Consider the following 15,819-nt stretch of genomic DNA (forward strand, 5'->3'; position numbering starts at 1 on the left):
ATAGGACCGAGACGGGATGAAGTCTATAGCGTCAACGCACAACATGAACGTCTGTCTTGTGTCAGACTAAGTAGTAGTCTAGTGTCAGACTCTGAATATGACATGCAGAGACAGGGATGAAGTCTAGTGTCTGACTCTACACATGAAAGAGCTAGACATTCATAGTCATGAGCTGGGTATGTAGTTTAATGTCAGATACCAACATGGAGGTGTAGTCTAGTGTTGGCCAATTAGATTTGTAGAGACAGGGATGAAGTCTAATGGCTGACTCTACACATGAATGAGCCAGACATTTATAGTCATGAGCTTGGTTTGTAGTTTAATGTCAGACACCAACATGGAGGTGTAGTCTAGTGTTGGCCAATTAGATTTGTATTGAAACATTTGATTCTTTTTCACGTATAGAGTTCCCAATATCTTAACCCCCATACTTTAATCGCCCTAAACAACACAATGAAAATCAATCACGAATATCATGAGCCAACATGCTTTGTCGATCACAGCCAGGCCGGAGACATGCATGGGACCAGCTGATCATGTACAATGGACACATTCCACGATTAATAAACTGTTCTTGTGGATCACAGGTCTGCACAGGATAATGTGACCAAAACACTTTCCAACAAAAAGCCCATAAATCTATAAAGCCTATACACAATCATGACCAGGATCGAGTGAACTGACTTTGGTCTGCCACTATGGTGTCCAAATTCGACCTTTTTTGGGTTAGAGAGAGTCAGATTTCTCCCAATAAGATTATATCGTAGAGGTGTCAACTCACAATTGTCATATTCATTGCAACGATATATCACTTAATTGTACAGCTCTCCAGACGTACCACAATTTCATTGTAGGTGTCATCATAATAACATCATATCCAGAGAGGAGATCGAGGTGTAAGATTGGTCCCTTTGTTGGTATAGACTGACCACAAAATTCTATCGGCACTGCATTCAAAGGTCATTTGGCAATGCTCATCTGGGGAAAGGGATCCTAACAGAACATCATCACCTCTTTGAAACAAGTTAGAGATACCTGTTGCCCTCGACAGAGCACAGTAATCTCCATCTCCCTAACTATGTCACCTAACAATGGGTTAGTAAATTCCTTCTCAGTTCTCATCTGAAATTTACATGTAAATCTCATTAATAAACTGCACAGTCAACAGATGGATAAATATTTGAAATGTTAGGAATTTTTATGGTGCAGGTCTGCCAGATATAAAATTATTGAACAAAGTTATCAAAGTCTGAACATCTCGTGGAGGTACATGTAGGCGTGCGCCTTGTTAAGATGTTACTAAAGCCAGGAATCCATCATCGCACTGTAAATGTATCCATAATGAAGAATTTATATCACTGCCAGTGCAGCAATACCATGAAAAAGTTTGCCACAACGTGAAAAAGTTGACAATGTTATTACTCTGTCTCACATCATGACTTTACAACCTTTTAACTGTTTCCATACAGGTAATGCTAATAGACATAGGTGGAATCATTATAAAGTCAAATATTCGCATTAAATCTTTTATGCTGGGCCTACCACACTAATGTCAACATCATAAGAACTATGAGTACATAATATCAGCATTTTATAAGGTCCCAGGGTAAGATACTGCCCAGTACTTGCTGTTTTCTTAATTCTTTAAAGATTCAAAGGGATTTTTATTGGTATGGAAGTGCAGTTGGGTTCTCAGCTGCTTTGAAATCAACAGCTAGGTGTTGTGATAAAAGAGGTGAGATATGCTGTTGATTATTTTATTATCACCATGGTACCACTAAATACGCACCTATTCTGATAATCATCCGTATCCAAATCTATCTCCAATTCGTCAGGAGGGGGTGGTGACGGCAGGCGATCATCATATTGGTAGATAGCACCATATTTACTTTGATTCTCTAACCTCTCTGTCTCCTTTTCCCTGAAGTCTCGAAACCGTTTGAGAAAGAGAGTTGTGCGTGGTGTGGTGTTCTGATCTATACCACCCCTGAAAATAGTAAAGAAGAGCACACAAATTAGAAACATTGACATACTCTGACATACTTTACAAGGATACTCAACACTTGTTATTGAGAATGGACCCCTGGGGCATCTATCCCACCGGAAAAACGAAAAAAAAAAGGACGAGTTAGTTGATGTCAGCTGTGGCAGTCCAAAAGTTCTTGGCGCCTAGCTGCCGGTCTGTTTTCCACCTCTGACATAACAAATCACATTGATGAACGAGAATGGACTGCATGATGTCATATTGGTTCTAAATAACTTATGTAAGTGTCGCCCATTCATTGTGCACAAATTATCGCATAGCCAAGGCACCATGTAAGAGTAGCTGCATATCATTTTGCAGAACATTTTGCAGAGCAGTCAGTTTGATACATTTATATAGTGTGAATTTTTGGCCATACCAACAGGTGACCCACAAGTATGCATCTAACAGCGATGCACAACCATAAGTGGCAGCTATACCTCGTCAGATATGAGAGTTGAAAGCTGAAATGTGGAAAATAGTTCTCATCATTTGAGGGGTGGAATTTGGTCTTATTAGACACTTCACCACCATCATCGTGCATATCAGTATCCTACTTCTCACAGAGTCGATCATCACCAACAAATACAAATGAACTCTGTTGACTCTGGTGTCAACCCAGGTTCCAAACAAATGATAACTGACAACAAAGTTCCCTGGCCCATTGTATTTGTCACCCCAGAGGGAGCCCACAAGCACGGAACACTGAAATAAGATACAGTATAGGTCCTGATCTGGTATTCCCTGCCTTTGACCCCTGTCACCATCTCAACCAAAGGACCAACACGAACAGTTGACCTGTAAGCGATGTTTCGAGTCACTCTATGATCCAGGTCCCAAACCACTGACAACGAAGGAAGAAATATGTATTGACACGGCCCTAGGGAAGCCTGACAATTCACCTGGAATACTGAAAATTGTCGACTGTATTGATAAACTGATATGACCCACACCTTTGCCAGAGACCAGCTCCCTAATACCCGGCCACCAGCTGCTCACCCCCAAGAGCAAATTCCCCACATTCCTTGCATACCAGTGTCATGTGTACCAAGGCCAAACACAGTCACAATATGTCTGGACCCTTGTTCTCGACCAAGGTGACAGCTGGTCCAATTTGAGATTCTCGGAACCCTTCAACCGAAAAATTATGCACGTGGGCTCGAAAAATGCTCGGCAAAACGTTTAAGAACCCATGGTGACCATGCTCTGGGGGCTATTCATTGATCCAGGGCTTCCTAGAAACTGTCGATGCATTATCTGTATCAGAGATTTCATGGAAAATATCCAATAGTTTTTAAGTTCATCAGTTGAATATTAGTTCACATATATTTGGGCACAAATAGTTGTAGTATGTGTATAGTATAGGACTATCAGGATGTTGTTCGATGGCAGATTCGAATATCGATTGAGAGCATGTAACACTTGGCCACAGTATGGTTTTGTACATACACACCAGCTTGTTAAAGTGTGGTGCACCCTCCATTCATCACCAACAACAGGCCTACAGCCTTTTCGAAAATATGTTTTATACATTCATGATATTCAAATGCTATGAACCTAAATGATGATATTATACTCAATTTTACAGCGTGCAAATTATTGCATGATTCAAGTTCATAAAAGTCTTTCCTCGTACTTTATAATGACTCTTACAACCAAGGAAAAGAATATTATGGCAAACTCTCCCCTCCTCCTCCAAAGGTGACACAAGGAATGAAAGCATGCATGCAGTACTGTCCACAAGTAACACCCCATATTAAGGCAATGAGAAATGGGCTTGGAAAATACGGTGGCGCCTAACCTGACATCAGATTCAGAAACCTCAACGATGACAGAGTTATCCAGGAGTTACATCCATGTTTTAAACCAAAAAAGGTTTTACCAAGGTTCTAGTAATTGTCATCTAAGAATCAGAAACTACATTTTGCTGAACGGGTTTTTTCAAAGGAGAATGGGTCATCAGTCATGCAACCAAAAGCCGTTTTTTTCTTCGCAGGCACTATTCAGGGTAGGCTGCTTGGTAGATTAGATTCTCGTTCAGTGTGGGAACCAATTCTCAAGGGTGAGACTGAGAATACGAACTGTCCAAGCCTACTCAAACATCAGCCTATACACATACATGTGTAATATAATGAAATACAATAAAGGTACATAGTACTGTTATAATGAAAATATGACACCAATAAGAAATGCACAGGCCTGATCGATTGGCACTGATCAATAGTTTCAAACCATGCAACAGGTTCAGGGACAGAAAGGATTCCCAGCGAACAATACAATATTAGAACTAACGTTACCTTGGAGACTGACATCTACCACGTCTGTACTTGCTGAACAAATCTTGCACTAATGATGGCAGGGAAGTCCAAGCCTTTGTCAACCCCATCTAGAGGCCAATCACAGAACCTAATCCAGAGACACAACTCAAATATTTACGGCGAAGATTTCTTTTGAACTGAGGAGAAATTTCTGAAACACGTTTATAAATGTTTGGCGACATTCCTATTAGTTCCTGTTTACAGTGTTGTCGAACATTTTTGTCTTGGTAAACCAGGAGTCATCGAGGTTCCCAATATCTTAACAGGAGAGTAAATATTGAAAGGTCATGGGTCAGGACGGGACAGAACCCCTAGAAGCGTGTGCAGTACTTTTCAGACGGATTCCTTTTTAAAGTCATTCTCTGGATTACTGAGAAGGCAAGCAACACGTTTTTTCATCCTGATGTCACAACCTTGGTGGCAATTTTTAGAAAAGTTGAACAGTAAAAAATAGTGCACCATCAAGCATACCAAAGATAGTTTCATGAAATTAGCATCCAAAACAAACATAACACCTTCACACCACACTTTTTTGTGAGCAAATTCATGCTAATTATCTTGAATTGATGCTCGGAAATATTTTCTCTAACAATACAAGTTCCATAGGAACAGGGCAGCATTCGTAGTAGGCCCACTTGATGACGTTTCAAAGTGTTATCTTAGTGCCTTTATAGCCCTTCATAAAATCAAGCACAAAGCCTACTCAGAACACCGTTCTTTATAAAACAGAACAAGTTGTCACAAATCCAGGGTCAACATTCCTAACCTAAGTGTCTTCCAATCATTGACGATCTTATCGAAATAACTCCAATCTTTTTGATATCAAAAGGAAGTGTATAATGTTGGGAAGTAGTCAGTGACATCACTATCGAAATATCCTCACCTCACCGCAGAAATTCCAATGGCTATTTTTAGGACTTAGTTTTTAAATATTTTTTATACTTGGAAGATAAGAACTATCATATAGAATAACAGAACTGTCATGACAATGCCCTATTAGTCTCTATGAGATGTTTTTACATTAGACTCTTTCAAAGCAAATTTAACCTGCCCTCATGACAGTTCTGTCCATCAGTAACCTAATGCTTGCCACATGCAACACGAAAGTCGTCTACCAGTCAACAGCAAATTTCAGATGAAATTAGTGAGATGGGGAACTTTTTCGATTCACCTTGAAATTCCAACCATTCAATTATTTCAGACTGTGGTAGACAGCTATTCTCTTGTAGTTTAAAAGATTGTATTTCTATTCATCATCTTGGTATACTTGCTGAAACATTCCAAGGCCTAAAAGGAATTCCGCCATATGAGGGACTTCTAACGAATTTCAAGTCAAGTACACTCTAAGTCTGAGTGCATTTTAGTGGGTGGACCATAAGGACCTTGTCCATCCTCGTCCATCAGGACATATTAACCACAAAAAACTTCGGTACAACGAATTTAGATATGCCCCATGGCGAGACCTTAAGATGATCTGGATCATTCCATACTTCATTTTATCATCTTGAGAATGATTGACAGCATACATAATTTCAATCAAAATGGACTTTTTTCTTCAAATGTTGAGCTGATAGAACCTGTTGGGGATTTTCTTAAACTTGCACATCTCACTCTTTGAAATGAGTGAAATGATGAAATAAGTGTATGTCTTTCATCATGATTGGTCTTATAGGGCTTGAATGATTGACATTGAGAGAACCCCCTGTTGAGCACCACATTGAAATATTTGGATGGAAGAGATAACAGGATACGAGGACACAAACATGTGTATGCTACGTATATCTTAGTGAAAGGCATTTTTTGCTGAAAAGTGTTTATAGGTGCCCTACAACAGGTTTGCACATGCAGACAGAAAGTAAGTAAGTAGTACAACCTGTATGCCAATATCAGACTTGAAGTCGAAAATCAAACATTTTGCGAATAATTTTTCCATAAGAACTTTCAATCCAAGATCAGCATGAAACCAATTGCAATGGCCATTGGAGACAGTCAAGTATGATCAAACCAGCAAAGAAATTCGTTAAACCAGAGCAAGCAGTTAGTTTGGTGAGGATATGAAAAGGAGAAACAGCAGGCAAATTGTCATCACGTTCTGGTTCAGCAGTTTTAAGAGTTGACATGGCTATGACCATTGTTGACAAAAACCCATCACAGCTTGTCAAGTTCAGCTTGTACTGGAGTTACGGTTCATTTCTTTCTCAACATATCGAAAACAAAATATACTTTTAAAGGTTTCCCCGACCTGTGGCATCTCCAGATTGAGAAATGGGAAAGTCAAACGGAACTTCCTTGTCTCATTGTGAAACACATCGCTTAGGATAGTCCATTCAATGGCCTTCCATGACCAAACATACCAGCTCTGTAGAAGCCATACTCGCACAACATTTATAAAGTGATATTCCACATGGTATACTTGGACTTGGAGCATCCAGAACTGTATGGTAGTCATAAATGAAGAAACCACACTCCCTATTCCTGATTTCTAAAGCTTCACCAAGGAACTCTGTATATTCATAGCTTACCAATTCCAAAAAAATAATTTAGCAAACGTATCACCCACACCGTCTTTCAGATATCAACAATCAGGAAGTAAAGCAAGAGCCTATCATAGCATCGACCAAGGAATTCTAGTCCTACTGCCAAGAAATTAGCTTCCAATTGTGCTAGATGAGTTTGTGATAAGCTAGAAACAATTCTTGATCGGTGAGAAGGGCCTGAATTATCCTCGTACTAGCAGACATCAGGACAACTTCAACAGCTTTCCAGCTCGTTAACTCCCGAAGTTATCCCAATTTCAGGGCACTATGACCTCATGGTTGAAAACTTCAGGGACACAAAGCCAATCCCTGCCAATTCCTATGATACTGGTAAATGCATCCCAACACCATCACCAAAGATCAAACAGACCCAGGGTGTCATCTCGGACTCTAACCCACCATAACAGCTTGTTCTGCCAGGTTTAGAGTGGTAAAATTGAACAGCTTGTTGAACAAAGAAAGTAACAGTGCTGACCCACAAAACATTTGTTATGCCCGCATCCTACAGTCTTGAGGGCCTCACATTACGCTATGAGGGTTGCAAATTACGCCTTTGTCCCGCAAGATGGTGGAACAGGTCAAAGACGGTCACCATGGATACAAATGAGGAGGCAGGAACCGAGAGATTAGTCTGAAAAGGACAACAGGGGTCAAATCTTTGACAATGTGCTAGGCAAAGTGACCCTTTTTGATAATGGCTAGCTCCATAGAGAGTGAGCATCTCTTGTTCATCCCTACAAGCAGACAGGAAATGTTCTGAGGTCCAGACAATGATGTGGTGATGCCAATAGGATGTCACAGATATCCGTGAAGAGCATTTTCATACTCCGGCGTGCAACCATCACCGGGCATCTGACAAGAGACACTACGTTCCAAAAGCGACCATCATCATATTTCATCCCCTCAAAGTTGACAACCACAAGGGCAAACTTCAATGTCAATACCTATGCCAATGAATACACGAATCATGAAATGATGACCGTCATGAAAAGAACCACAAAACTTTATGTTCAAGAGCTCCAACATTAGTAAAAGGAACATCATAAACAGCAATTCACTAGCCCTTGAGATTTCCCTCAGCGGTTTTGGCGAACCAACTCAGGAAAAGGGAACATTGCTATAGAGTGTTGTCAACTGAAGCACCACCTTTCAAGGCCATTTGTGATGACTTTCAATTCAGTGATGATTTCACTAAGAACCTGGAAAACCTGTCAATCAAAATTGGGCTTCATAGTGAAGACACTCAACAGTCAATGCAAATTTCTATGTTTAATATGAGCTTCTTGACAATAATAACTCACCAGAAATATCCAAAGTCACATGTTTTGCTCTTGGAGAGCTTGCAATAGTGGGGCCAAAATGGAAGGAAGGCATCTCAACATCTCCCATTGACAAACCACTTGAAGATGATCAATCAAATGCGAGACAGTGGTCAAAACTGTTGAAGATGACAACCAAGGAATTCAAGTGTTACAGGGACCAGATAGCCTAGATAACAGTTTCCAAGCAATTATTAGATGCTTACTCTTCCCATACCATTGTTGTAGTCTAATTTGTCTGATATTGTACCTCGCATCAACTAAGCAGATTAACTATAGAATCGGAACTTCAAAAGAATATTTGAAATTATCGTATCAGTTCATATTAAAGCGTAATTTGTAGGTTTTGTAACCAGTTGTTAGCATGATAACAAATGGCCGAGATAACCAGTACTACTGAAGATGGGTAAGTTACCACCAGATCTGTTGCTGGTGACAGGAGCTACAGTGGTCATGTGAAGATGACAATAAAGTGGACTACAGAATACTTAATCATCAGATAGCAAATGTTCCTAACTTAATAAGTTTAAGTGAAACTCCAAACCCTTTTGTCCATAGGTTAGCCCACTTTGTAACCTTGTTGTCTTCTTGGAAACCAGCAGCTGCACAGGCAACTTTCAGAAAATGTTTCTTCTCACCATTGCTGAAAGGAACCCGGGGTTCCAAGGAGTCTGCCAAATAGTATTTGGAGTAAAGCTGCCCTTTTCAAAGAAGTGTTCCTGATTCCCTGAGACAACACAAAGAATGAAGAACATCAAAGAGACAATTTTGGTGACACCTCGATGGTAACCGATGAAATTTACCATTTTCATCCGTGCTATTTCGTCATCCACATAATCTTGCGTTAAATCTTGTTATTGCAAGTTTGGCCAATCCAAAAATGCCTGGAATGGTCCCAAATGCTTGTAGTTTTGATTACAAATGCATTGTTACTTCAAAGAGAGCATTATGTTCATGCTGCAGTTGGCAACATGTGAGATTTACAATCCTTTTGATGTGGTTAGTTAAGCTTGTTTGTACACCATTGTCTTCCCTTAGGGGGAGTGAGAGTTGGATGTCAAAGAGACCGCCAGACAGCTACACTGGGGATTAACATCATAATTATTGTGACAATGATTTGATGAACTTGTGGAATGCCCTGGAAGGCTAAGCGTGCATCCTCGATTATCAAATGCAACAAAAGTATGATTGTTTTTGAGACTTGGAACATACAAACACAACTGGGATGCATGACTGCCCAAACCAAAACCAAAGGGAGTGCGTGACAGTAGCGGTCGGATTACCATTCAAATTGTTGTGACAATGATTTGATGAACGTGAGGGAATGATGTCTGCGCAATCTCTGCACTAGAGGACAGACCAGGAATCAGACCATCCTTTTGTCTATTCTTATCAATATTTGCTTCTTATGTTGAAAGCACACATGAACTCTACCAGGAGTCAAGCAGACGTGTTGAACAACATTGAACATGTCAAACGATATCAACAAACAAGGAGAGAAAGCAGACGGCTGGGAAAATATGTTCAAACATTCCCATCATGTTCTGAATAAAATTTCTCTAATTTGACCAGGAACAATGAGTGAAATTAACCATCGATTTCCACTGACAAGATCAAACTCTCATGGACATTCTGGCAGACTCTCCATGAGTCTGAGAATACGACAGAAAAGGAGTTCGAGAAAGAGACCAAGCGTCCTATAGTGTCCTACAGTGTCCCATTATGTTCAATTTCTGGAGCTCGTCTTTTCAGCCTCCCCTGGATCCGCCAATGTTGACACTACATTGATGACTCTAGAACTGCCTCTCAAATACACTGTTGGCATGCATATAGGCTTACTTGGAATGTGCGCCATGAATTTGTAGCACATAGAACTCATTTCGCATACAGTTTCAATTGATTGCATTTTCATGCATTGGATTTGCCAGCTGCAAATGCTAAAGTCGATATCCAACAAAAAGGCCCTCAATGGACAAAATGCCTTGCAAACAATTTTGTCTTCTATAAGTCACCTAATGTTTGCCATACACAAAATCTCCGCCTTTTCGTCTCCCTTGCGAAACGAGACTTGACATTCTTGTTCCAGACTCGAGTAGAGCGCCATGCAGTGCTGAAATATTGCACTATAGGGACCATTACATTTACGACCCACGAAAAATCAAGTGATGTGTGATGAATCGGCCGTGAATTATAAATAACTGCAGTCAGAAACTAATTGCATTTCTGATTGTACTCATTAAGCACTCGACATAAAATAATACGCATAGCTTTACATCCCAGGTAACACAGAATTTCACTGTATAAAATAATTACAACAGCAAGGTAAACTTTGATATTGGATGATAATGCATTTTGGGTCGGAGTGTATTTACTAGATGAACCTGAGCTTCTTGTAGACGTGTTTGCGCATTGCAAACGATTCTATGCAGAGCGCCGGATTGAATTATATTTGTTCCTCTTGAGCCCCGCATACCACCAAATGTGCAAAAAAATGTGGACATTTTTCGTGACCAGACTAACACTCCAGACAAAGATGACAATGTGCCAGGTGTGCTTGACTTGGAGTGTAGTTTTTGTAATATACAGGGTGTCACGTTTCTTCCCTGTTGTGTGATGAGACCACCTTAAAACTTCAAGGGTTAAAATGCATACAATTCTGATATGAAATAAGGAAATCAACATGAGCGATAATAAAAATAATAGTCGGCGCTTATATAGCGCTCAAATTACTCAATAGCTGGGTATTCTCAAGTGCTTTTGGGACTATCATCATCCCGGTCTCCACAGAAGTCAATCTGGGGTTTCAAGGAGCAGCGACAAAGCGCTCATTCTTGAACTCGACCAGTTGGAGAAACAAAGTGACGATTAAGCCGGGAATCGAACCCACGACCTCCGGATCATGAGTCCGACTCTCTACCACTGCGCCACCGCGTCTCCTTGATCTGGTGACTTAGATCAGACACTCTGGCAGTTTCCTTGCCCACTTTCCATGCCCACCATCAACAGATTGGGTTTTTTTCTGCTGAAGAATCCAACAAAATATTTTGACACATTGCTCGTCGCCTATGAAGATAATCCCATAATCAATTAAGATGGACAGTGCTCAGAGAATGTGGACTTGATCCAATTCTAAAAGAAATTTTGTCTCTCATTTTTTCACAAGTTTTTAAGCATTTTCTAAGTACCAGATTATCAACAGACAGGATCATAAAATGCAAATATGAAAGCACCAAAAATGCGAAAACATTTCTGCCTGATCATGCGCTCAGCCCACACAGTATTTGCGAAAATCTTTTTTGCATATGAATATTTATAGCTCAGTAGTCCTGAAATATTTAGGTCAGCACAAAACTCAAAATAGTCGGCTGGCCCCCGCATTCTTGCCTTGGAAAATCTGCAGGTTGGCTCCTGACATCCCCACCAAAGTTAATTTGAGGGGGCACAAGAAAAGTATAATTACTTTTAATTCAAACATTTAACTATAAAAGAAAATACCAAAATCCAGTTGACCTCAAGCTTATAACTAAAGTTGCTTGATCACACTTCAACAGTTTTGTTCTGTCAATACAATATCAAAGGAATTCTGATTTACAGCTCATAATAAATTGAGTTATTAAAATTTGTCCCGTATTTACTCACAAATTCCCTGATATTTGTTCAGAAATAGGCCTATGTTTAAAGCCTATTTGGTTTGGATAGAGAAATTTCTTTCATTTGGATTGTAATTGACTGTTATGGCCTTAAAATGGGAATACAGGGAATTGACCTTAATGTGGTTGTTCGGTCAGACTTTACTGGTAATGAAAAGAAATAGTATCTTTTTAAATAAGACAAAAATAATCGTGGTTCACATTCAAATGACTACGGTACCCCCAATGCTGTTCTATCATCGTGAGATGTAATCACCACACACACCCAACGATGAAAAACCATGTTCAAATGCATTACAATCAACTACACAATGACAAAACTTTCACATGCCCTGAGAGTGCATGTGGCCCAACTGACCCAGGTGAAACTTTCAGATGCTGAGGACCCCAGGACACCAGAGGATAGAGGACCGAATGAATTGTGGGTGACCTTACCTACCGTTTCACGTTTAAATCACCTGTACTTCTACAGGTAAAAACATCATGGCTTCTATACACGAATAATCGGTAGTCCACAATAATATTGATTTTTTGAACTGAAGTGAGGCTCGTGGAGCAATCGGTGATCGTCGTGCACGGTTGAGATCTCGGTCAATCCAAAGTGATGATTCATTAATCTGTATCCAATATTAGGCCTACACCTCGAGATGATGTTTATTCTCGCCTCAGACAGCTGTGACAGAGACGCTGTTCTACACGCTATGCCGTCAACACAAGGTATCGACTCCACGCTTGGTATTGGGAGAGATTTTCCCACCGAACAATAGGTTTAACCCGCAACAATTGGTGCCCATTGAAGCAGACAGGCTGTGCAAGTCAGAGCACCACATGCAGGCTTGCATGAGACACACACCAGGAATGCGTGCACATAAAAGCGAGAAATATGCATTTGTATACAGCAAATACATATTAAAGCAAATAGGTGATTATTTGATAAAGTTTGTTATGAGAATGCTAAGCGAGATCAACCAACCCAAACAGATCCATTTTACTTTTTTGTCGCAGCTCACAAAACAACACCTACATTTTTACACACTAAGTGATATTTCAAAAAGTTTTCATGAATTCTCAAGTCACGGGATATGATTTTTGGATCAAGTTATTTGACCGTTATTTGAATAGAATTTATACAACACCTACATGTACACATTCAAATAGACATAGGCCTTGCCGGAAATGAACTCATCGATGCAAGGCTATCGCTATCGCTAGTCACTATTGCAAAATGACTTCAAAATAAACAAAACAAATAGTGGAGAACTACCATTGCTAGGTGGTAACTGACCTAAAATACTCTCAAACTTCCTGTCAGAACAACTCAATGAGTAAATTTTGCAAATGGGATAGGATTTATAAAACTCCTTTGAGAATCTTGAATCGACACCTGACTACAGGTTGGTGGGAGATGATATGCAATGTTACCTTGTTGTCCTCCACATTTTGATCAAAATTAAATCTACCTCAAGTAGCGAATAATCCAAATAAGTCCACAATTAAAGGTAATTAATTAGACATATTCTTCACTTTAGCCGATCCATGAAATGTCCAAATTAAATGTTCAAAACATACAGGAACTTGACCTGGTAATTCTTAGAAGAGTATTGAAACCATTCTGTCATTTTTGACAAGCGATCTTAAAGTCCTTTTAAAGAAAGTTTAATTCTTTTAATCATGGTAAATAATACCGGATATTGAGCATTTAATACCAGGGGTCTATTTTGTATTGCTTATTTTTCAAGTTTTACACTTCATGGGCCCTCAATGAAAAGTTTTAATGTGTTTTACTTTTATCCAAACAAAAATTACAACTACATCATGTAGCAGGTCACATGGCTTGAAATAATTTTTTCTCGGAATTACCAGGGGTTGAATTTGCAATGTTAACATTCTCAATTTTGAGTGTCGAGTCCCCAAAATGTCAACAATTATGCTAAAATTTTTGAAAGTTGCCATTGCTGCCATCTAGTGGTTAGAGGTAGAACTAAACACACCTGTTGAGTTAATAGTGTCATACATTGTATCATGGTCTCGAAGCCATGAGATGTCTAGAAAGTAGTGCCTATTGAGAAACTGATACTTTTGTCACAAAATATGACATAATATACAGATATTTCTCTCTCGTTTCCAACAAAGGTTACTAAGACAATTCAAAGGTCAAGCTGCCAGGCTTATCTAGTCAAAACTCTGAGCATCCAAAAACTTTCTTTCCACTTTCATTCAAGTATAAATCAGCCTAATACAAGCCCTGACCTCAGCACCTCTAAATGATGGTTCAAGTCTACAAACAGGGCAAGTCCTATTCCTAAAAGACAAATTCAATAATAATAAGGTTATCCAAACAATGTAATTCATGAAGACTAATTTCAACATTTCCCCTTCTGGCAATTTTCAGGACACCATTCGGTGAGGGACCATTTCAGAATTGTAATGGACATTTCTCGAAAAACAAATGATTTGGATAAGACCTATCATTACAAGCTATCAGAGGAGACCACGAATGATCCTGATATGACATGACAATTTGTACTTGGTTTCCCTGTAATTCAGAAAGTTACAACACTTGTCCGAAATTTTGAATCTGCACCTGGCCGATAGGGAAAAAAAAAGGAAAAAAATCTAAAGTGAAACCTTCAAGACAGCCCCTATGTGCATCCTGTCACACTTCACCACAGCATCATGAGACAAATTTTTCACAAATACGTAAGGAAAACATGCCTCATCATGAATATTTACTCAGAAGTTTTAAATATCATGGCCTCCAGATTCATTCTTAAGAATCGTCAACAGAGGTGTCCAAATAAAATGCTCTATTGTATTTTATGTAGATTCCTATGTTTCTCTTAAGCCTGGCCACCACTCCTAAAGGAGACGACAGCACTTCCGAAAAATCGTGCTCAAACATTCCAGACAATTCCAACGCAATGCAGTCATATTTTCATTTGACTTGTTGGTCTGTTTCCATGGATCGGAGGTATGGGTCAAGCAGTCTGAGTGGTCGGGGCACGAATGAACTCACTCATACAATTCCCCCCCTGATGCACTCAGTTTAGGGTCATGAGAACTTTTGTAAAACGACTTACCTTTGCACTGTGATAGACAACGAACTGACTGCACTCCTCACGAGTCCGATAGCCTCGGCTCTAGAATCACATGGTATATCATTAACATAAAGGATCAGATCGCCGACACGTAAACTCCCTTCTTGTGCCGCTCTACCACCTGGTTCGATCTGCAAATACAGAATTTTTAAATCCAATTATTTATCGTCCTACTTCAAAAGTATTTCCTGCTGACTAATGAAATGAATTCCTTCAATTATCTTGTTAATCTAATCTTAGTTGGCTAGGGAGACTTGATTTATTGTTTTAAATATGGGAGCAAAGAAGAAATCCTTACATCAACATGACATAGTAAAATGACACACGACAATAAACAGGTTGAATGTTTGATGGATGTTATGTTGAATGTACCCCTGGTGTTGAAATCACTAACTGAGCAACAAACATTTGACGTCCATTACTATTGATGTTGCATGCAGCACAGGATGTCACTTATGACCAGTGCAGTGGAGTTCGTGGTAGGGCTCCATCAGCTTCATTTATAACACTGGAGGGGAGGGAATGCTGCAGGGGAGATGTGGAAGACCTCGCTCGACACAAACACACCACAATCCACTCAGAGAATTTTAAAAGGGGGAGACACCACTTTACCACCTTTTTCAGTTTTGCTGAATGTGAAGGATGACGAAAAGCTACCACAAACTTGGCAACCTACTAGGGAGAAGCATAACGAAGATGCCAAAATTAAACGCCATTGCCAGGCAACATCTTTATGACCAATAAATGACCAAATATTTGACAAGTATGACCACTAAACACTGAGACAACATCAAGTTCTTACGGCCTCTCGTTATCCAGTGCTGGAGTCACTCATGTTCATCCTGCACAAAATAGAAAATATGCTTCATTTTGA

General features: G+C 39.7%; 1 protein-coding gene across 1 annotated transcript in view; it reads right to left on the reverse strand.

Annotated features, from left to right (window-relative positions):
* Positions 1-15,819, reverse strand: part of LOC135493098 (uncharacterized) — a 51,589-nt gene that overhangs the window by 29,040 nt on the left and 6,730 nt on the right. The window contains exons 2-3 of the mRNA XM_064779989.1: positions 14,928-15,076; positions 1,790-1,987 (exon numbers count right to left, since the gene is read on the reverse strand). Coding sequence (XP_064636059.1) covers positions 1,790-1,987; positions 14,928-15,076 — 347 coding nt within the window. The remainder of the gene's footprint in view (positions 1-1,789; positions 1,988-14,927; positions 15,077-15,819) is intronic.

Source organism: Lineus longissimus, chromosome 9, assembly GCF_910592395.1.
Source record: "Lineus longissimus chromosome 9, tnLinLong1.2, whole genome shotgun sequence".
NCBI lineage: Eukaryota > Metazoa > Nemertea > Pilidiophora > Heteronemertea > Lineidae > Lineus > Lineus longissimus.